General features: G+C 34.4%; 2 protein-coding genes across 2 annotated transcripts; both read right to left on the reverse strand.

Annotated features, from left to right (window-relative positions):
- Positions 1-3142: 3142 nt before the first annotated feature.
- Positions 3143-7884, reverse strand: LOC106386990 (sucrose synthase 1). Its single transcript, XM_013826821.3, has 10 exons — positions 7376-7884; positions 7165-7291; positions 6360-6511; positions 6079-6271; positions 5575-6006; positions 5206-5496; positions 4555-4721; positions 4239-4463; positions 3469-4171; positions 3143-3387 (listed from the first exon to the last, which is right to left on the reverse strand). Exons 1-10 carry the CDS (start codon positions 7471-7473, stop codon positions 3355-3357), a joined length of 2421 nt encoding a protein of 806 aa, XP_013682275.1. The 5' UTR covers positions 7474-7884; the 3' UTR covers positions 3143-3354.
- A 7441-nt stretch (positions 7885-15325) lies between these two features.
- On the reverse strand, positions 15326-22283 carry LOC106386988 (phosphoinositide phosphatase SAC4). The gene is made up of 16 exons (XM_013826820.3): positions 21640-22283; positions 21347-21548; positions 21063-21228; positions 20659-20881; positions 20337-20413; positions 19885-20072; positions 19677-19774; positions 19323-19456; positions 19120-19248; positions 18495-18843; positions 17827-17948; positions 17614-17724; positions 16983-17168; positions 16600-16776; positions 16197-16311; positions 15326-15790 (listed from the first exon to the last, which is right to left on the reverse strand). Exons 1-16 carry the CDS (start codon positions 21745-21747, stop codon positions 15689-15691), a joined length of 2487 nt encoding a protein of 828 aa, XP_013682274.2. The 5' UTR covers positions 21748-22283; the 3' UTR covers positions 15326-15688.
- Between the last annotated feature and the right edge of the window lie 1806 nt (positions 22284-24089).

Raw genomic sequence — 24089 nt, forward strand, 5'->3', positions numbered from 1 at the left:
ATTATGAACTTCATAATTTAAAAACCGTTTACATTAATCATACAAGCAATAACAAGTAAATATAATGTAAACAAACATAAGGCGATGTTAATGCCAAAATATTCATCAGTGGTTCCTCCAACAAAAATAAAATACATAGCCAAAAAAATATAAATCGTACATAAAATTAAAGCTAAGCGACTCATCTTCATTGCGATTGAAAAACCGAAATATGGCGATTTGAAAATTTTGAGAGGAGATGAAATGTTTTGGATGAGTGAATTAAGTGAAGAATGAGTTGTATTTATAGATGAAAATACTGTTCATAGTCGTTTGAAAAAGAGAAAAATTTTGAAAATTTTTCTTTGTGACCGTTGGGGTTAAATCGAGTGCACTAAAAATCAGTCTGAAAATATCGTATTAAACGATCAATCAAATCTATTAAATTTCATAAAATTTTGATAAAAATAAAAATTATGGTGAATAAATATTTTTTTTTGTGATAATAAATTATGCGACGGCTCAGCCGGTCATTGCAGAATAATAAATAAATTATACGGCGGCTCGGCCGACCAATTAGCAATAAACAAAATATAAGGTGGCTCAGCCGACCAGTTAACAACAAACAGAAAATAAAGGCGGCTCGGCCGTCCAGTTAACAACAAACAGAAAATAAAGGCGGCTCGGCCGTCCAGTTAACAATAAATAGAAAATAAAGGCGGCTCGGCCGTCCAGTTAACAACAAACAGAAAATAAAGGCGGCTCGGCCGTCCAGTTAACAATAAATAGAATATAAGACGGCTCGGCCGACCAATAAATTAATTAAAATATTAATAAATAATATAGGCGGTATTCCGGCCATTATAACATAATATAAATAATAGTACATGCGGTATACCGACCATTATAGCAGAGTATATATGATACAATAAATTTTACCGAATTGCAGAACGATCGTGCTGATAACGTGTTATGAAATAACTTATAATTTATAGTATCGAGAAATTTAAATAAGAGTAGAATTTAATACCCGTAGGAAGCAAATAACACTAGTATAAGGGAGAGAGTTTATTATAAGGAAGAAGAAGAAGATGTAATGATTCTTTGATTATAAACTCTTGTTCTTGTTTTTTTGGTGTACAAAAGAGTGAGATGAGTGATGATATTTATAGTGAACAACAATACATAAAATAATAAAGATGGTGCTTAATTTGGTAAATGAGTGGATGATCATTTCAATGCTTATCTTATAACAATAGCAATTTTATATTTGTCATGTTGTTGTGGTTAGACTAGACTTCGACATTATTCTTCTGTGCATTTTATTTATGATTTATTTGTATTGGCGACTACTGTTACAGCATGTGAGTTTCCGAAGATTTGTTTTTTTTTTTTAAACTTAAAATTGTTATCCTAATAGGCCGACATAAGAGCATGTCTTTTAAATCATGTAACATTAAATATTAGTATTTAATCAATAATCACACCTCCTTCTTTTTTTTTTTTTTTTTTTTTTTTTGTCAGCTAATCACACCTCCTTCTAGTTTGTCAACTTACAGAAAATAAAAATATTCACCAATCTTCTTCTTAAACTTGAGATAATATTAACTAGAACTGCGAGAGAAAAGATTGCTGAAAGAGTCCAAATAGAGATGAAATAAAAGAAAAAGATACTAGTATAACGATCACTCAAAAACTTCATAGAAATTAATTTGTTAAAAATGACAAAAAAAATGTTAGATTCAACTTCTTATTTTTCAGCCAGCTCTTCACATGCCAAAGCGTCAAGTTGTAGACAAACCATTTAACCTCTCTCAAGTACATGACATACTGATGCTACTCATTTTTCGTTATCAGCATTTTGTTAACCAAGGTCCCGAAAGGCTGTACGATTTGATAATAGTGTGAATACCATAGTTGTATGTATGTTGCCATCCAAATTTAAATGATAAAACAATTTTACAAAACAATACAATTTTCATCAACTGTTAATACAAGAGTGCACAAATTTTAACAAAAAAAAACTGTTAACAAAAGAGTAGTTATCTTCAACTTGTATATCCCCCAAAATCACACTTCAAAACATATATACAACCACTAAATCTTTCTCTACTTTGATGATATGCTTTAGTTCTTAGTTACTTTCAGAAGTGCCCTAACCAAAGAGGAATGCACACACATAGGTGTTCACCACTTTTAAGTAGTACATGGCCTCTGGATAATAAAACCAAACATTTGTTTTGAGGAAACATTTAAAAATAAAACCTAAAGTATTATAAATGCTTAATAAACCATTTTTATTCCCCTCTACACTATGTTGGTAAGCGAAGGACCCTTTTGGATCCTTTGATGTCTTTATTCAAAATATTATTAATCATTAAAAAATATATTGTCGGAAAACCAAAAATCTCCCTGTATTATTATCCCTTTTTCTTCCAACTTATTATTCCTACTAAGAATCTTTTAATCCCATATCTATAATACTAGTATTGTATATGTTTCAATCACACAGCGTAGATACATGTAAATGATATGGACTAATCATAACTTAGAAATAATTCTGACACAAGCAGGGGTATACAAATGATGCTTGGAGTCTGTAATCATAGCAGGAAAAAATATCCTCCAATCTCTACCAACTTAGATTATTTGATGATGTTATTTTTACACATATTATATAACATCGACATGTAAATCTACAAAGATTGCTGCACTACATATGTGAGACATAGACTATCGTTGTTAACCATACCAAACAAGAAAAGACATGTGAAACAAGTTGGTGTGTATTGGACTTATGCGTCCCTCTATCCACTTGCAAAGATTAATGACACTCTTAATACAGTATTTGCAAGTATTGTCACTGATTCTGTTAAACAATCATGTTATGTGTTTAGGACATGTGTTTTCTTTTTCTCAACGGTCTTACTAACTAACACATTTCAATATAGATCAAACATAGGACATGTATACTTTTGAGATAACAAAGTCTTGCAACTAGCTGGAGCGGTTTGATTTGTCAATTCATTTTCTGAAATTTTAGTGGGACAAAAGATTATGTATCCATGAAGTTCAATACACTTCTCTTGTATGCGCTTACTTCATGAAGTACAAATATGTGAAATACAGTATTGTGAAAGACAATGCAAAGACAAATTTCAAGAAAGAAAAATCGAAATTTCATTCCCTCAACAATCAGAATACAACGCATTGCCGGAGAGGCAAAAGGATTGAAAATAACAAAGAAGCAAAGGAACACAAAAAGCGCTCCTAAAATCAAAATGACAGTAAGAATCAAAAAGAGATTTTTTGTTATTCTTCACACACTGCAACCTCTTTCTCTCTTCAAGCTCTTTAATTCTTCACACATCTTCTTCATTCCTCCTCAGCAAGAGGAACAGCCTTAGCCTACAAGAGACACAACACAGAAACCGCATTAGAGACAGCCAAAAGTGTGTAAAAAAGGCCACAAGTATTGAGCATATATACCAGTGGGCGATACTTCAGCGCATAGAACATCTCAAGGTAGCGGCGGCTCTCAAGACGGTCAAGGTTCGAAACATGCTTCCAGAACCCATACACACCAGTCAACGTCAGAAGCCTCTGTGAGTAAATCTGCCATGTATACTTCTCCTCAATCCTCTGAAGCCCTCCCTTAGAGATCTCATCCCAGTGAGACGGATCCTCCTTACACTTAGTGAAGAAGTCAGCAAGAGTATCAGCAGCCTGCTCACCATGGTACGGGTCAATGTGGAAGCCTGACTTGCCGTGCACAATGATCTCAGCTGGACCACCTTTGCAAGTGGCGAAAGTCGGTAAACCACAGGTCATAGCCTCCACAACAGTCAGACCAAAGGCTTCATACAACGCAGGCTGCACAAAGGCTCCCTTGGTGTCGCAGATGTAACGGTAGAGCTCACCGTTCCTAACCCTGTTCATCTGGGAAGAGATCCACCTGAACTGACCATTCAGCTTGTACTCATCAATGAGGTCATATATTTTCTTCATCTCAGCCTTCTCTTCGTTGTCTTTGGATTCTTTCCTCCTGTCTCCTCCAACAACCACCAAGTTAACAAGCTCGCGGAGGCGTTTGTTCTTCCCGTACCACTCAACCAGACCTGATAGGTTCTTGACGCGGTCTAGTCTAGCCATCGTGAAGAGGATGGGCTTCTTCTTGTCCTTGAGCACACATCTGTTTCAAAAAACAAGAACACATAAACAAAACGTTACCAAGATGAAAGAGTGTTTCAAAAGCTTACAAGTGCTCTTGGTTCTCAACATCGCTGTAGAGTAGCTCCTCGATCTCAGGGTGGAACTTAGTCAACCTTCGCTTCTCCTCTGTGTAAGGGAAGTAGATGCTCATATCAGCACCAGGGGAGACAATGTTGAACTTGGGATCAAACACATCGATTCCGTGAACAACACGGTACAATCCTGGAAGAGTGAAGGCTGTGTGGCTCTCGTACTGTCCAACAGTGTCCTTGCTGCAAGAAAAATGAGTGAAACAAAGAGCCATTCTTAATATTTAAACAAACACTTCTCTTATAAGCCATTTATCATTCAATATCTATTTACCTTCCAGCAATTTCTTGGAGAGTACTGGTGATGATGAAGTCAGTGTGGTTCATTGCAAATAAATCCGCAGTGAACTGGCATGAGAAATGGTACTTGTCGTCAAGCTTCTTCCAGTAGATATCTGAATCAGGGTACTTTGTCTTCTCCAGAGCGTGAGCAATGGTGCACTGTGAGAAAGAGTTCACACAGCATTAGCTTGAAGCTTGAAAATTTATCATTAAACAGATATTTAAACCATGGTTCAAAAATTGGTCTAAGCTGGGAAACAATTTTCTTAAAATCCAATTTATACTATTCAAATCAGTTTAAGCTGTTATAATCAGTTAACTAGTCTTTTTTTTTGTCATCTAGTCTAAATTAGTTTTATCGGTTAAATTAAACAACAAACAATATGGTTAGTAGGAATCTACAAATTTGTTTAATTTCTTTTGTTTTGTATATCTAATTTTGATATCTAAATCACAATAATTTTATAACTAAAACCAAAAATTAAAATATTTTATACAAATGCAATATATATCAAATAAATCAATAATTAGTTAACGCGGCCTAGGCTCCGAACAATCAGCAGAGTTGATTGTCCTCTATTAAAGGACTAGTTAGAGCTTCACAATTTATTGAATACTATTTAAACTGAGTTAGGTGCCTAACCTGAGTGACACCAAGTTTGTGTGCCAACAAAGAGGCAACGAGGTTTCCATCACTGTAGTTCCCAATGATAAGGTCAGGCTTCCCCTTCAACTCTTTGGCAAGCTCAACGGCAGCATCCTCGGTGTAAGTCTCAAGATATGGCCAGACTTCGAATCTCGAGATCCATTTGCGAACTATACCCTTCTCTGTTCTGAAGGGCACACGGAGAATATCACAATACTCAGATCCATCAACTCTCTCAAGACGCTCACCACATGTGGTTCCCACCGCATCAGGGAGAAGTCTAGTGAGCTGCAACAGAAGCAAAACACACACACAAAGTGAGATTCAGACATTCAAACAAGATTCCAAGGTTTGGAGCAAGCTTACAATGAGGATTCTTGGAGTAAAGTTGAGTCCTTGCTGCTTAATACGTTGCAGCATCTCTGTCTCCAAGGCACGGACTTGATCCAGAATGTAAACAACCTGACCACCAGTGTCAGGGTAACCAAGGACATTGTCCTGAGCAAAGTAGCCATGCGGAGAGAGGATCACAACGTTGAACACCATTGGGATTCTTCCGAGAAAGGTCTCAAGAGTGCAAGGGTCAGGGGCCTCAAGAAGGTCCAAAAGAAGACGGAGCATGTCAAGGACACGCTCGGCGTTGTTTCCCCATCCCCTCTCAAGACCAATCTCCTCAAACTTGGCCTCAAAGTCTTCGTAAGGCGTTTCGGGTGAAAGCTCGGCTAGATACTCCTCAGCTTTCCTCAAGATGTGTTGAAGAGTGTTGAGGTTTTGAATTTTCTCGTTCAACATGAGGGTCTACACGACAAAACACACAAATCATTCAGACAAGATTCTGTGTTTAAAGAAGAAGAGATTTGAACAGTTTACCTTTCCCTGGTGGCTGTGAAGTTGAAGGAACTTAAGCAATGGAAGCAAACTGTCTTTTTCATGGAAGAGCTTAGCAGAGAGGTGACGGTTAAGGAACTCAACACCGTCTCCAATGTACTTGGGGAGCGTTGGGCGAGGGACAGACGCGTTGAATGGCTCAAAATCAAGCTCTAGTGTGAAATTTCCATTCTTACTGCCATTCAAAAGTGACATCATTGAGTGTGCAACACACACAAACAGTAAAAAACAGAATTTGAAGTTAGAAAGTGGTTTAGACATACACTCCATCAACAAGTTCTTCTTTGAAATGAAGAAACTCAGCAGGTTGAAGCTCCTCAACAACAAGAGCATGGAGATTGACTCTTATGTATTCCCACACACCAGGCCTTGGCCTCACAGCAAGAGCTACCCATGGTGGCAACACTATTGCTTCCTGTTTTTTTTAACCAATACCAATACAAAAAGATCAAAACTTTTTACCAAAAGATCAAAACTTTCACTACCAAAAAGATAAAAACTTATTACCAAAAGATCAAAACTCTTTTTTACCAAAAGGTGAAGGTTTTTTATCAAAAGATCAAAACTTTCACTACCAAAAAGACCAAAACTCTCACTACCAAAAAGATTAAAACTTATTACCAAAACATCAAAACTCTTTTTTACCAAAAGGTGAAAACTTTTTACCAAAAGATCAAAACTTTCACTACCAAAAAGACAAAAACTCTCACTACAATCAAGATCAGAACTTATTACCAAAATATCAAAACTCCTTTTTACCAAAAGATCAAAACTTTCACTACCAAAAAGACCAAAACTCTCACTACCATCAAGATTAAAACTTCTTTTTACCAAAAGGTGAAAACTTTCACTACCAAAAAGACCAAAACTCTCACTACCATCAAGATCAAAACTCCTTTTTACCAAAAGGTGAAAACTTTCACTACCAAAAAGACCAAAACTCTCACTACCATCAAGATCAAAACTCCTTTTTACCAAAAGGTGAAAACTTTCACTACCAAAAAGACCAAAACTCTCACTACCACAAAGATCAAAACTTTCAGTAGTAACCCATTTGAGTGAATGTACCTGAGTGGTTTTGAGAAGGTCGAAGAAAGCACCACCTTCAATCTTCTTCTGGGTTTCTTCAGGCAAAGCCTCGAATTCAGCAATGATCTGGTTTTGTTGCAGGATGCCTTTACCTTTGGCTTCAACCCTATAGACTCATCATGTGTAAGTGTGATCAAACTTTTATCTTCTCTTCTTACCATTTTAAAAGTTGATTGATGCGAGGAGATACCTGGAAAGCAAGGCAAGGACTTCGTTTCTTTGAGCAACGAGCGTTTCATTCAAACGCTCACGCTGGCTGTGGACGCGCGTTAACACACCGTTCACCATTGATCCAAAAGAGACAACAGAAAGTGTTTTTGGAAACTGCAGAGAGAAAATTAAGATACAAAGAAAACTATGAATGAGATGATGAGTCTTTGCATTGCCCACATTCACATTTTATACTAGAAAACTATGAGTTAGATAAATTAATATAGCATTTATTTATTGACCTTATTGATCAAATACTTGACTTTTTCTAACTATTTTAGCCTTGATCTTCCTAAGGTATTACAATATAACCATAGAGCTTATTAAATTGATAAAATTATATTTTTTGAACTATACTTGGACGTGTACAAACTCAGAATGATATTTTATGGATTAGCTTTATCCAACAATTTTATTAGTTTCGCTAAACATTCCTGTCCACCATCCGTATAAAAGCAATGGTGTTTAGGCCTCGTCACATTTAAATCCAAGTGCGACCTTATAAAAGTGGATGCAAAAATATAATATAAATACAAAAATGTACCATATTGCTTAAAAAAGATATTTAAAAGTGCATGCAAATATCTTCTTTTTTTTTTTGATCAAAAAGTGCATGCAAATATCTATGTCATACAATACATTAAAGAAAACAAGACACCCACCAAAATAAAAATAAACTTATTGGCAAATCTAAAGAAAACTATACATTTTTTCTAGAACAGTACAATACTCTATAGTGGATTTTGGATATAGTTTTTTTTAGAAAATGATTCCGCATGCAAAAGAATTTTCTAAAAATGTTAAATTAAATAAAATAAAATTACACTCATTTTTCTTTGGAAAACAGCTGGAAAATTCTCTTGGAAAAAAATCCCTCTTTAAAAAAAGCGAGAAAATAGAATAATGCACGACTGATTCTCCAGAATATAAAGACGTTTGCTGTTTTTCTTCTAACCAGAGATTTTTCGGGCAAGAATTTTCTTAGGCAAAAAGGACAATCATTTTCTGTTCTTTTTTTAAGAATAATAAACAAAAAATTCTTGTCTCGCTAGCTAGCATTATAATCTATAATATGTTAAAATGATAACGTGAACCAAAAACAAAAAGCTGAGAAGAAGAGGACCTTGCAGACTTGCAGTATATAGTGGTTTCAGTGAATCGTGGTGGTTTGGTTCATTAGATTTTCAAATTTATAGAGACACGTTATTATTAGTAAAGGTTGATACAATTTTTGGTAAAGGTTGATACAACTATTTGTTGATTTAGTTCAACTACTAGTTATTTTTTTTTGCTATCAGATTTTTTGAGTTGTGAAACTAGGTTTCATTCGAGTATTATAAATTAAATTTTTATGTGAGTTTCGAATCGAATTTTCTCGAGTTAAGTTGAATTCAGTTTGATATATAAAAACCTATTTGATAAAAAAAATATATATAAAAACCTACAAATATTCAAAAACTAATGCATTTGAGGCGAGTTTGGATATTTGTACCAAAGGTAACAATATTAACCGATTCAGTTCGAGTATTTTGAGTTCAAACTAAAATTAACCTAAAAATATTCAAATAACCAAAGTAATCATATTACCATATTTGATTCGGGTTTGATTTTGATGTATAAAAACTTAAAAATATTAAAATATTTATACAATTAATTATATTATGATACATATAAAATATATAACAATAATCATGAAAAAAATATAAATATATAAAAGGAAAATTAACACCCGCAGGTCAATATCTAATTTACTCTTAATTCAGTTCATATTTCACCAATCAATTGAAAACAAGTTTATTTACTTTTCATCTCTCTTACGCAGTATACTATTTTTAATTAGTGGTAAATAAGTTCATTTATTTATCCCATGTATGCTGAAGAGGAAGAAAACATATAACGCTGACTTTTAACTTTTTTTTTTTGTTTTTCATTATTTTATTTATTCTACCATTTTACTTTCATTTAAGTTACGCTTTTGTTTACCAATCATAAGATTCATAACCAAAGTAATAAAGTTAAGTTGATGCTTGGACACAGTGACACGGAGACGTTGGTCTCTGCTTTCCAAAAACACATCGTTCACTCTGTAATTCAAATGCAACTTGACGAGAAGTTGCTTTGCACAAATTAATGGTGCCTGAAAATGTTCACAGTTAAAAATACTAAGATGTACAAAAGTCCCTGTACCTAATACATATTTGTCCATTTTTTTTAAAAAAAGCACATATTAGTCCATTTTAATTTATGATTTATTGATTATTGTTTAGGATTTAATATTTAGGAGTGGAGTTGAATTTATAAATTTCTATAAATACTCTTTTATAAATGATTTACGAGAGCTAGATAAATTTTTTTATCACAAATTAATAAAAATGATTATTTTTACGAATAAATTTGAAAACATAATCCAATTTGTGGTAAAATTAGAATATTTCCAAAATTATTCTCAGCTATATTGTTTATACTGCTCCATAAAGTAACTATTATACTGACTAGTCTACAGAATTCATTTGACATTACAACCATTTCCTTAAATCATTTCCATCATTAAATCATTTTTCATCATCACCATCAATATGTTACTATCCACTTACGAAACAGACCGCCTCTTAAAAAACCCGTTCATCACTCTCTTACGTTACAGAGAGAAAACTCTTTCGATCTTTACCTTCATATCAAATCATAAATCATAAGGTCAGAGATGAGATGAGTTCGGTTTCGTGATCGGTTTTTCCTTCCGGAAACGATGGCTCCTTCAGTGTCGTTTGCCGGCTTCTGACTCCGGCGTCGCTTCTTACCCCTCGGTGTCGACGGCTGGCTCTGTGCCGGTTTCATTCGGCGTTTATATTTTTGAAATACGACGGTGAAGAAGGAAGAGATGGTTGTAGTTCTAAAGCCGTCGGTGGTGGTTTAGGTGGCTCTGGATGAGATCTCGGGATAGTCTCGATCGATCTCTCCGTTAAAAAGAGTATTGGTGACGAAGGTGGGCGCGGTGGTTCTAGCTACGGCGTTTATCCGGTGAAACACGTGTCCGTTTTTCGTCTCCTCTGACGTGAACCTCGTGGGTTGGGTTACGATGTCGTGATCGGGTGACGCGTGTCCCGTTCATGGGTGGGTTTCAACACGTGGATGGCCTTGCGAGGTTCTAGACGCGTGGCAATGTGAGGCGCCGCACGGTTTGTGGTTTGGGCTTAAGGCCCATGTTTAGTTTGCCCTTTGTCCTGGGCTTTATGCTTTATGTTTTATGTTTTATGTTTAATGTTTTGGATTCGTTGGGTTTGACCCATTAATAAAATAATAGATGAAAAAAAAATGTTACTATCGACTTCAATTGACGGTTTTGATTTAGTTTTGTGAAATGTGCAACAAAACGTTCAAATGGTTTTCAATGTAAAACCGTTAATGGTTTCATCCATTGCCTGCAATTTGTTTTGCTGGGTTGAAACCATTGGCTAAGTTATTATTATTAACTAGGGGCGTTGTCCCTACGCAAGCGCGGAGTTATGGACAAAATTCTTATTTCATCTCAATATTTGTTAGGGTTATTGTAGCTGTGAATTTTGCGTTTTGGGTTGATCATTGTTTTTCAAGTTTTTTATTGTTATAGGGTTAGAGTTGTGATGATGAACTGTGTATGCACTGTTCTGCACTCACGAAGAACTAAATTGTGTTAGTAATGTGATTGATATAGTTCGTGGTGTTGTTTGCTGTGTCACTGAAACTTATTGTTTGTTTGTCTTTTTAATTTGTTACTTGTACTGTTGAGATTACATAAATTATATTAAGGTTGTTGAGAGTACTTTTTGTTTATGGATATTTTTTCTCGAGTTTAGTTGTGTAAGTTGTGAGTGTTAAGTAATTTTTTTTTTTGTTTTTATTATGTTGATTATATGTTTTTTTTTTATTTTTAAACTTGTTGATTTTACCGGACCTTTAAAAACTTGTAGAAATAACTATAAAAGAAGTGACAATTAGTATTTAGGCCTTAATGAATTTTAAACGAATATATGTATTTCTCATAAGAAGACAATAGCATTGGTCTTTTGACATTGAGCATGTAAGCTATTTTATAAGACAAGAGGAGTGAGTAGGTGGAGATGTTTGTCTGTTAGGATTGTCTCTTGTATCTCCTGGTGTGGTTGTGTTTGTTTCTCTTTTATTTGATGGGTAATATGTAAACAAAAATCATTGTTAGCTGTATTTATCAGAGTTTGTAACTTACTCTTCTTTTTTATTTAGGTAATTTCACTGATCTTGGTTGTCGTCTTCTTCGTAAGCATCTGCGAAAGTAAGTTTGTAAATTGTAAATAGTTGGCCGTGTAGTTTGTATTTGTTTAGCTGGCTCAATGTATCGTTGAGTTTTAGTTGAGTTTATTGGTTTGATATATTTGTTTTGAAGTTTATTTGTAAGATTAGACAAAAAGAGAGGTGATCATTAATGATTCGGCTTTTTGGGATTCTAGTTTTTGGTGTTTTGATTGTTTGGGTTAATTAGGGGTGGGCGTTCGGGTACCCATTCGGGTTCGGTTCAGGTCTATTCGGGTTTCGGGTTTTCGGGGTCAAAGATTTCAGTCCCATTCGGATATTTCTAAATTTCGATTCGGGTTCGGTTAGGATCTTTGCGGGTTCGATTCGGGTTCGGATAACCCATTTAAATTATTTTTAAAATTTTAAAATTCATCATATATTTTAAAATACTCAAAATCTATAAACAAAATAATATATTACATATAAATTTGAATAACACATGTCAAAATACGTAAACTTAACATATAAATTGGTTTGATTTGAATATTTGGATAGAGAATAAATAAATATTTTAATTATTTTTGGTATTTTGAGTATACTTTAACTATTTAAGACATTTACTTTTGATTATTTGTATATATTTTCAAGTATTTTGGATAAGTTAAAGTATCAAATATATTTTGGATATTTTTTAATATACATTAAATCTAATAAATAATTAATATATAGGTTTATAAATCTATTTCGGATACATTCGGGTACCCGAAATATTTTGGTTCGGATCGGGTTCGGTTTCGGTTCTTTAAATACCAAAATTTTAGATCCATTCGGATATTTAATCAATTTTGGTTCGGGTTTGGTATTACTTTTTCGGATCGGGTTCGGTTCGATTTTTCGGATCCGGATTTTTTGCCCAGCCCTAGGGTTAATTGTGGTTTCTTTTAAGCTGTAAAATAAAGATTTGTGTAAAATTAGATTGATAAGTAAGACAGATAAATAGACGACCACAAATATTGGGTAGGAAATATATTTGATTTGATGTTAGCACAATATAGACAGTAATATAAAGAAAATTATGTGTTGATTGTTTCTTACGGATCAATGAGGAGACGAATAACGACTCGAGTTGTTTATTTGGTGAGGTCAGAGCCCTGGACAGAACTGATTTGCTCCACATATTCATGTATTACTTTCATAAATATATATTAGGTTCGGTCATCAATGTACAAAGTATCATTTAGCTTAGTGGTATAAATGTTGGTGTTTATATTTCAATAACCCGGTTTCAAACCATGAACTTGACACTTTTTCACACTTTTTAAAAATAGGATCCACAAAACGCTGACGTGGTGTGTTGAAGAGCGATCAAAAACGCAACTATTATAATATAGATTTTGCTGGTCAACCATTAGGTAAGTTATCATTGGTTTTAAATAGGAAATATTATGGAAACATTTTAATAAATAAAAAATTGTAGATGGTTTGTGGTGTATATTATGTTTTCTTCACGTATCTACTAGTCTCACCATCACGTGTCGAGAAAGACGAAGAGTAACACGTGGAGTGAGGGTATTAGTCAATCTAGGAGCTACACCAACTAAACAGGAGATGGACTTTGGATAAGGCCAACGTTGATTGTGATGTTACCTTCCCACCGATTTCCGATTATAAAATAACATATTTTTGTTACAATTTGTAATAACATTTGAGTATTACTCTTTTGACTATTTCAATGTCGTACGGAAAGAGTAATATTTGGTCCACTAAGTGCTATACCAACACAGTCCGCTGTTATTTGCTTCTGTGGGTGTGGGATGGTTTTTAAGTTCAGTGGTATTGGGCTCGTTTATTTCTTGAGAAAATTACGTAACTACGCACTTTAATATAATTGTCGGGTTGTTGACAAAAGAAAAAAGTTTAATAGTTGTGCATATAATTTAGAGGAAGTGGGGTAGGTTATATATAATACAAATGCGACTTTATTTCTCTCTATACTACATTTTTAACACTTCTATCCCTTGACATATTTCTCCTTCAATTATGGTTGCTATGAATCATAACTACATCGCCATTAGCTCTTTTCCTTTTGCCTAATTACCAATTAGCAATAGAGATTCCACCTAACCCTAAATATAAAGTAAAATCATTGTGGGGGCCTGTGTAATTCCACAAAGCCATAGATTTACAGCACTAAACTTTTTTGTTGCCTTTCCTACTCAACAAAAGCTAAAGGTCTATTTGCCCCAGAAAAAAAGAAAAAAAAAAGCTAAAGGTCTATATCTAAACGATGGAAAAACCAAAACCAATTCTCCAGCGTCTCGAAAAATAATGCGTTAATATTATGGTGTTACTATATGAAGTAATTATAGAAAAAATAATATATTAGTCGCTCATTTAAACAGCACCTGATCTTCATTAACTGGGAAAATATAATACTAACGTAAAATATGAACAGAATAATGTTTTATTTCTAAAATATAAAATTCTTTTTGATTATTTAGGTAAATGTCAGACATGACATGATTTCCATTAGGTTTGCCTAATATTTGGATTTGAAGTTCCATCTTCTTCGATAATTGATACAAGACTGAAGCAAGCAACACCAAATAGTAAAAGTTCTTTTGCTATATACGATCATCCATCACTTTCTCTAACAAACCATATGTTATAATGGATATCTACCACTCACTCACACGTCGCCTTTTCTTAAATAGGGTTTGTATTTTTCTGTTCATTCAAAGACATTAATATGCATATAATAACATCTTGGAAATTTTATATTCCGACAGAGACAAATCTATATGTCAGATTCTCTGTGTTTTACGATATGATTGTTTTCTAGCTATTTGTAGAACCTATGAGAATCTTTATAGCACATTTTTTCTATATACTCCTTAGTCCTTACCTGATAGTTTGAAACTTTTCCATGGATTAAGACTTGTGGTTTATATAAAATGATACTTGAGATGCTTTTTTAAATGGAACTTTAAAGCTAAACAAAAATTATTTATCTTAAATATATATACTTCAGCACAGCCATTTATTTATCCTCTACAACAATTTATCTGTAGCACCTAAAATCTAGTGAGTAAAATTTCAAGAATTGATATATCGCTATAGTCAATTAACAAAGGTAAACAAAAATTATATTAAGATTATATAGAATTAGTAAAAACTAGTCATCCTATTCGGAGCTGCTAGTTCAACCCGTAAATCTTTCTGACCAAGGGAGCCGTAGAGGTGCAAAAAAAAAAACGATCATCCTTAGATCAGGAAAAGTAAAATAAATAAATCGAGGCTTAACGTTTACTAGATGTGGGGCGCATGCAAATTTTGCAAAAGCTATGTGTTTCTGTTGTAGTAATAATATAGCAATAGACACGTCTAGAACATATCTGAAATAAATGGCGTCTCGAGGAACGATGAAAATTATAATAGCAATAATGTTACGAGACATCAGTCCCAACAAACAATACTATATGATATTCAAAGGAGAGAATCATCTGGATCCCTGAAAAATCTTCAAACAGTTTGTAACTTAGCTCATACCACAAGGACAATCCCTGAAAGTTTTTATACCAATATGAAAGATCTAAAACCAATAGTACGAGCTCTGGAAGATCCTCTTAACAGTATGAAGATTAGCTCAAAGATCGATCAATAAAATTGCAGGCTCAGCAGGTGGTAGAAGAAATGACTTTTTTACCCATAGAAAAGAAGTTACATGATGGATCAATAAACCAAACATATATTTACAGTAGACTACAAACCAGAGAACAATAAAAGATCCTAACAAAAGTCTCAGAATATCATAAGTTTCTCTCCACAAAGATGAGAATTTCCCTAAACTCAAACCTCTCAGCTACTTTTTTATTTGCTCCTCTTTATAATGTATAATACCTCATTTGACCGTTTGGTCATCACCGTGAAGTTTCAAATATGTGGTACTGTGAATCTTTCTACCAGTCCCTTCTCCATGTTTGCACCGTAATATCCAAATGTCCATAAGTATGGTTCTTGTTGGAAATGGAAAGTTGAAAGAGCTTCAATGGCAGAGGGCTTCTCCGTATGCTACCCATTGTTTGAAGCTATCAGTAAAATCATCGTAAATCTTTGTGGATGGTTCGCCTTCCATAGGTTCTTTTCCCTGCCAAAGGAAGTAAATGTGGTCAAGTTTCAAGTGAGTAGCCAAATGACAATATATGCACTCAAATAATCTGAGAGCAGAGTGATAAGTGGTATGTATGATACAAAGTTTTAAGCCGAGCGCTATAAACATTGTAAAAGATGGGAGTCAACAGAACCATCCATTTATGATAGGTTCAGCTATTTTTGGATATACTCTGCTTGTTAAAATCCTCTACTATAGCATCTGCTTCCGTCTGAGTTGGTTTAAAACTAAGTTTTTATTCTAATTTTGGCCAACGGTTCATCCAAGTTTCAGAGAAGATATCATTAAGAGACGAGCTAGAACTCAGAATCAAGTACAACAAACTCTAACTGCATTAAACTAGATAGGGAGATATGCAGAATATAATTTGGAAGGTACTGACCTTCCTGCTGCTTGATCCGTTCTCGCTTATAGCAGGCGTTGACTGTTTTACTTCACTGATGATATTCTCTGATGATGACACTTCCGCGGTTGAATAGCTTGTGAGCGGTGACGGCCTACCAAAAGAGCAATGCATATTCAAAAAATTGTTTGTCGTTCATAAGAAATAGGCTTTTACTGCTATTTTGGTCATCAACGGAGAAAAAACCCTTCATAGATGGATACTTGGAATCTTATGATAACATTTTTGGAAGAAACATAATCAGCAGGATTTTAAGAACGATGGCCAATATGATGCTCTAGATATATAACACTTTAAGCTTCTAGTTATATGTGATCTGGTTACTCCATTGACTGCTTAAAAACGTAGTACATCGATTTCTTTATATGCACATTACTTTTACCTGTACAACTGATCGTTTTCGCATAGATTTTCCGAAGAGGAAAGCCACTCGACATCAACAAAATTTGAGACACTAGACATGTCTTCCTGCTCGGACAAGTAATAGGAGCTACTACCATTATGTTGAATCTTCTTCGCATCTCCAAAAAAATGTGTGCTAGGCATTGACGGAGTACACCTACAGAAGATATTACAACTGAAGTTTCAGACCAACAAGAGATACAAGTAAAGATATAATATGGATGGAATTGGCATGCACAATAGAGCTGCACCAAGCAAAATCATAATGCATACACAGAATAGACACTTAAGCTAAAGGAAACAGCAGTACATATTTTATTTAGCTATAAGCAGAAGAAAATGTAAGAAAGACTTTAAACAAACCTCGATAATGATACATCCCCAGCAGCTGGCATATCTGGTGATGACTCTGAAGTTACATGATTCACTTGGCGTGAAGACACGAAGCCTTTATGTGATATGCTTTCATGCTTGCTACTCATTGCGGACATCGGTGTGCGACTTTCATGCAGAATATTACCATCCGATAAGCACCTCTTCACAAGAAACCTGGAAAACATGGTATTAGGCTATGATCATAGATACAGCGAAAGTCAAAATATTTTTGTTCATTCTAAAGTCAATAATAGAAATGGAATATTCATCTACTAAAAAGAAAGCAAATTCATAAACAAATAATTAAAGTTCGATGCAGTTGACAAATCAATCCTAGTTTCCCCCTTGACTCCTTAAGTCTAATATAACACAAGCTCATTCCTCCTTATGTCCAAATCATATGATCATTCCATACGGTTAGTCACAAAAGTTTCATAGGATGGAAACTAGAAGTTACGGCGGCGAATGCCAATCCATGAAGCCTATTTGTTTCAAAGTTCGTATACAAAATGCATTGCAAGTAGGTCTACCAGATCTCGTATAACTCCTATAATCGGTGGAAGATGAACATCAAGTTTTATATGCATATGCCTACATGGCTGCAGTCACAGAGACCTACCTTTCATCTTCCTCTATGCTTATCTCTCCATTTTGTCCATTAGAGCGGAAATCCGAACGCAACTCCCAAATCGCCTGCCTCCCGTTTTCAGGCTGGAATGTACCAAGAAATCTGCATAGAAACAGTCACAAAAGCCCAATGAATTTCTGTAAGACTCTGACAAATCATTGCGTAACATGCATATATGATAGAGAGTGACAGAGAGAAGCGTACATATTAATGGCGTCTTGTTTATCCGCATCCATATATGCATTATTATAATAACGTTGCAGGGTTCTCAAGAACTCTTGTGACTGGGTTGCTGCTCTCCACTGGCCTCTTCTCTCACTGAAAACCTATTTCACACCACAAATTCTAGGAATCAACCAAGTGTATCCAAACAATAGAGAACATAAGGTTAACTTGAGTCAGTTGCAGAAGAACCGAGCATCATTATTCAGTGATACCAAAAAGAAGAGATTACAGAATGAAATTTAACACTAGTCTAAAGTCCGATATCCTTTCACGAATAATAAAGGGTCCAATTGTCATTGAGATATAACATAGATGACATATAAAATAATTCACCTAAAATAAGACTTGTATTGGATATCAAAGATCAAGATCAGAAAATAGACCAGATTCAGTAAAATTCTTTAGACCAATATCCTTGCAAATGATATCAAATGGTCCAAAAATTCATCTCATGAAGCCAGTCACAAAAAAAATCTCAAGTGGGGCTAAATACGATAAACTTTGTTCATAATAAACAGCCTAGAATTTAGTGTCAACTGTCTCCAGCAGAAGATTTTATAGTATAAGACAGTTCCCTGAATATAAAATAGGCTGAACCGATGATATGTCAGGATAGACCGGAAAAAGAAAAGAAGAAAAGAAATTACCTTATTGTGGGCAGCAGATCCACCATATTGGTAAGCTAGCGTATCTCCCATTCTTTCATATAACCCCATTAAAGCACTAGACAAACGATCATCAAGTTCTATTGTTGGAACATCTCTAATTCCCAGAGCATGGAGCTGCTGTCCTAGAGCAGCCCAACCATATGCATATTGAGCAACATTTGTACGATCAAGACAATCTATGCAATTGGTCCTCAGCACGCCCCTCTGAAGCATGCCAGGCTTATCATAATCGCCATTAGCAACATTCTTACTTGGGGGAAGATTCTTCTCTAGGGAATCATATTCCCCACTATCATCATCAGAGCTATTATGTGTAGACATGTCGGCACTGCAATATAAAGGTATAAGTACTGAAATAGTTAGTATATAGCTGCAAAAAAACAAAACTTTTCAGATAGAATTATTTTAAACACCATCATTTTCCACCAAGTTATAGGTTAACGCTATCACCGAGTTTCAGATAGTAACACAAACTACGGATAGTTGATGAAAGTCAACAAGTTACCACATCCGACAAGGTTCATCTTTAAATCGATCACGAAATATAATATACGTCGGATATGATGAACAAGTAAGTTCCAGGAGCTCAAGTAAGAACACTTACTCAGAAGAAGACAAGCTCATACCACCATCGAGCTTCATTGCTGGGGTAACTTGATAATAAAAGAAACCTGTTAGCATCAAAGCACATGCAGCCACTTTGCCAAGAAGTGCCAAGACATTTGCTGTTTTGCTGAAATGAAGACAGAGAAAAGAGAAAATTTATGTATAACTACTCATAATTAGAAGCAGAAATTTAAAGTATACCTCTGGAAATGTTTGTGCAAGTCCCAATGAAGGAATCTTATACGATTTTCTTCAGGCAGATCTTTGTTTATAAAGTCAATTGCATTGGCAAACTCTGCCCGGAGAATCGACTCCCTGGGTCTCCTCTCTTTTGTCTATTGATTGTCAAGGGCAACAGGAAAAATCAATGGAATGTTTGAGGTGTGAAAGTATCTAAATGATAATGCAGACACAATAGTTCCTTTCATTGATATTTTATCTAGATTAAGGTGCAAGAAGACGCATCACTTGCCAATACAAAAAGTACCTAGGCTGAAATGCTTAAGGCATGAAAGATAATAAGAACGTTAAAACAAGCAAAATTAGGCAACTCACCTTGATCAAGTTCAGAATAATGATGGGGATTCCATATCGCTCCACAAGGTTTTCAAAGTGAAGTCTAGTTGCCTCATAGTTCAGGTCCCTTTTTGACACTGCATTTGACATTGAGGTATTCAAACACACAAAGAAGAGAGAGAGAGAGAGAGAGAGAGAGAGAGAGAGAGAAGGGACAAGGCAGTATAATTAGTATGAAAATACTCACATACAATATCCGGTTTAAGAATCATCCGTGAGGTTTCCTGTGACCAGAACAGAGGAATTGAGCCACGGTTCTGCACAACAGAACTTATTTGCATGGGGCTGTCTTCAGGAACGTCCTCAGACACTATCTGCTCTGTTTCGACATCATTAGCGACATTGCCACTTTCGTTTATTCCTCGTTTCAAGTACCTAAAATCAGAAGGCGTTTAGGAGAAACAAAGCATAATAACTAACTCAAGTAAAGGTGTATACTTTAATTCTCATCATGCTGGAACGAACCCAAGAGATGGAGAAATATTGAACAGTGCTTGCACATGTATTCTAATGTGATTAACAATCTGGGCTTTATTTGAAACGGTTTCAAGTTACAACTACTGTTTAGAATACAGAGCGAGTAATTAAAATCATGTTAGACCACAGAGCAGCAAACTCGGGAGTGATGAAATCTGATACCTGGTTCCAGCGTTATGGCGGGAACGCCTAGCAATAAGAGTGAGTTTGAAATTCCGTCCAGCTTCAGAAAGAGTTGTCTACATGCACAACAAACGAAGGTTCAACCCATTAAGCTAAACAGTACTGTGAAACTACAAGTTATTTGAAAATAAAGATGCCAGTGTTTCATAGCTGTATCTGAAATAGCACATCCAAGTATATAAAAATGGAAAGAAATAAAAATTGCATGTGAGACAGAATGCCTTTTTACGAAAAAAAACGACTGCTGCTGTGAGAAAGAAAAGAATACGTGTATTTGCTCCCAGAAACTTTCTATTCTTACCTGCTTAAAGAAACCATACACCAATGCTACAGTCCACACGGTATTCCGAAGATGATGTCGAATTCCCCGAGTCAAGAACTCGTTCCACACAAACATTTTCTTATAGAGAGTACCACCACTCTCATGGTCGCACACATTCTTCTGGAAACTTCGCATTATATTGTAAGAATAGCTGAAAAAGAAGTCTTTCGTAAGGTCCACCATACTCAGCAGCCTCTTGTACCTGTTTAACAACAAGTGAGAAACACCAGATAAAGATACGCAAAGTTCATAAGAAAGGTAGAAGGGTATAATAACTAAACACATGCACTCTCTCTTTTCACCAAACAGAACTTTCTTCAAAAATGAGCTTGGAACAAACAAACAAAAAGGGTAAAATCTAGTAAAAAGATATATCAAAATACCTGTTCTCGTCTCTTGAATTTGCAATGTTTGAAAGCACGCTAGAATGCTGCAATGAAATCATCTCACTCTTTGACACTTCATACACCCGGTGACCACAAATTTCACCGATCTCTCTTCTTTCAGTAATAACCAGCATGTAATATGGTCCCAAAAACTTAATGAATCCTGAGACCACACAAAAAGGAAAGAAGAAAAAAAAAACAAATGGTGAGAACAAGCTGTAAAAAGCAAAAGCCATCTACTCTCCTGTAAACATAACTTGAGACACAAAAAAGACACATACCAATGATGCCATAACAGACAGCAACACGTTTCAGTCCGCCTGTGGCCTTGTTTCCTTCGTGTATCCGCTTTAGCAACTCGTAGCACTCTTTTTTGGTATAAGCAGTAGAGTCCTCACTGACATTAAGCTCAGACGCATCAAGACGGTCTATCTTGAGTACTCTATGGACTCCACTACCATTCCAACCAATCATATAGAAATTCTGGAAAAAAAAACATGTTAGTAAAATGATCTAAAAGGGAACCAGTAATACAAATGATCCTTGGGATTCAAAAGGTGGAAGCTTTACTTACGGAATGAGTCTGGAAGAGCTTGAACTCTTGCATACAGCCATGAAGGGAAGATGATCCAGAGGAGGATGAGCCTCCTCCATTCTCCATTGATGAGGATGAAGTCGTCATAGCTGATTCCCAAATTAACTCGTTTCCTTTCGACAGTGACCTTTTGACTTACAGATCTAAGCCAAAGCCGCCGGAACAAACAATCTCTCTCGCCGGAACATTCACCAATTTCGAACTTTCTCAGAGGAGAAAGAAAGAGAAAGAAACAAACAAACCAAATCAAACCTTGGGACTTACAAACAATCTAGCAGCAGAGACGCAGATTCTCTACTGAGATTCTTCTGCTGCTCTCGAATCTAAAATAAAAAAATGCGAGCTTTTTTTTCAAGGGATATAGGTAAGGCAGCTCCGATCAATGAGATCGCCAGCTCGAAAATCTCAAAAGAAAAACGAAGAAGGAAGCTCAGATTCGGAGAATTAAGAGATTTAGACGAAGAATTGTACAAGAGAAAGGGGTTTTTATGATGTAGAGAGGGAGAGATCAGAGAGATGATGATGATGATATGATTCAGCTCTGTCTTGTGTTCTCTTTTGTTTCGGTCGAGAGAAGGAAGGAGAAGATTGGATCGAGAAACAAAGAGCCGACGCATACCACAATTTTCTATTTTTTATTTTTTATTTTTATTTTATATAGGGGATTTACGGGAAAAAAAAAAAAGAAAGAAGAAATAATAGTCTCGTGACAATGATTTATACTTACAGCTGTCTGGACACTAATGGAATAGCTGCACTTTCTACAACTTCTTACTCTTTCTTCTTTTTCAACTGTAAATAAATCAATTATCTACAGATGAACGCCTCAATTTTAGCAAAATTATAAAAAAGAAGGTAACCAAAAACATGTTTAGCTTATCAGGGAAAATGCTGACGCCAACACGAAATTGAATAATAATACTATATTCAGTGATGGTAATTGGTAGATAGGGGCATGCAATGCAAACACTCCTCCTGACCCATTAAACCTTTTGAGACAGTAACGATTACTATCTCTCTCTCTTTTTTTATGTTTTAATTTTTTTGTGCTTACCGTGTTTGCGTGTTAGCTTATACAGTAAAATAAGATTATTCAAGAACCCCATCGAAGATTACCATAAATATCCTTATATATTAATCGAAAAACATTTTGTAGCCACGTGTCATTATTGAAAATGAATTATTAAAAAAATAGATTGGTCAATCTTAACTTATATCTCCTATATATTAATTGAGAATTATTTAAAAAATTGTAACCTTAAGTTTGTATTAATTAAAAAGAGACAGTACTTAGGTGTCACTTATTTAGGATATATTAATTGAGAAACATTACAACATTGTTTTGTAGCCACGTGTCACCATGAGAATGAAATTCAGAATTATTTGAAAAATAGGTTGGTTCATCTTAACTTATATTCTCTATATATTAATTTAGAATCATTTAAAAAATTGTAATCTTAAGTTTGTACTAATTAAAAAGAGACACTGCTTAAGTGTCAATTAATTAGGATGTCAATTTCGCTTATGTGGCACCTTAACAATCAATTAAAAAAAATGTTGGTCCAAATCTAATTACTAGAAGACATTATATTAACCCAAAATATATGAAGCGTATATTTTTTTCTTAAATAAAAGCTACGGAATTACCTAATATGATTAACATATATATGGTAATTAATGATTACGAATAATAAATATTTGATAACAATTTTGGCATCCTTCTTCATTTTTGTTTAATTTTATATTATTAAAAAAACTAAACAATCACATTAACCATATAATAAAAAAATAGATCTGTTCTTATATGTTATATTATGAATTTTGTAAAATGACTTTAAATTACAAAAACGAGGAAACTTTATATGTTATATTTAAATTTTTTTAAAACGACTTTAAATTACAAAATGAGGAAACTTTATATGTTATATTTTTTCTTATATACTTTATTTTGAATTTTTTTAAACAATTTTAAGTTACAAAATGTAAGTTTTTCTTAAGCATACAACTAAAAGCATTAAAATGACATGTATCAATTCGATTGTTGATCTGAAACCTTTCAAAACCATATAGAAAATAGAAGATAAAAGTCAAACTAATTTAACTGTGGAAACATTACGGTTTACTTTTTTCAAGAATGTGTTCGGTGGAAAAAAAAATAAAGTTTTTGTGTCATAATTTATTTAATATCCAATCCGACCAACCCATGATATATTAATTATAGTTTACTTCCACAATTTTTAATAAAAATTAATCCGGTCTATTTTAAAGAAATTATATAATAACAACAAAAAACATTGTACATGTATAAATAAAATGATCAAATATATAAAAAAAATGTCAATAATATATACAAATAAACTCACCATGCGCAAGGCGCAAGTCTTGTCCTATATGCTTTTTATTTAATTAACTATCAAATTGATAAATAG

This window comes from Brassica napus, chromosome C3, assembly GCF_020379485.1.
Source record: "Brassica napus cultivar Da-Ae chromosome C3, Da-Ae, whole genome shotgun sequence".
NCBI lineage: Eukaryota > Viridiplantae > Streptophyta > Magnoliopsida > Brassicales > Brassicaceae > Brassica > Brassica napus.

Bases quoted from the DNA above. Each gene is read 5' to 3' on its own strand.
- LOC106386990 (XM_013826821.3), bottom strand. From the start codon at position 7,473: ATGGTGAACGGTGTGTTAACGCGCGTCCACAGCCAGCGTGAGCGTTTG. The intron at 6,007-6,078 runs GTAAACTGTTCA...TTTGTCGTGTAG, and splicing joins TTCACAGCCACCAGGGAAAG to ACCCTCATGTTGAACGAGAA. The intron at 5,497-5,574 runs GTAAGCTTGCTC...CTTCTGTTGCAG, and splicing joins TTACTCCAAGAATCCTCATT to CTCACTAGACTTCTCCCTGA.
- LOC106386988 (XM_013826820.3), bottom strand. From the start codon at position 21,747: ATGACGACTTCATCCTCATCAATGGAGAATGGAGGAGGCTCATCCTCC. The intron at 19,457-19,676 runs GTGAGTTGCCTA...GACAATCAATAG, and splicing joins TTATTCTGAACTTGATCAAG to ACAAAAGAGAGGAGACCCAG. The intron at 19,249-19,322 runs GTATACTTTAAA...TCTTCATTTCAG, and splicing joins TTGCACAAACATTTCCAGAG to CAAAACAGCAAATGTCTTGG.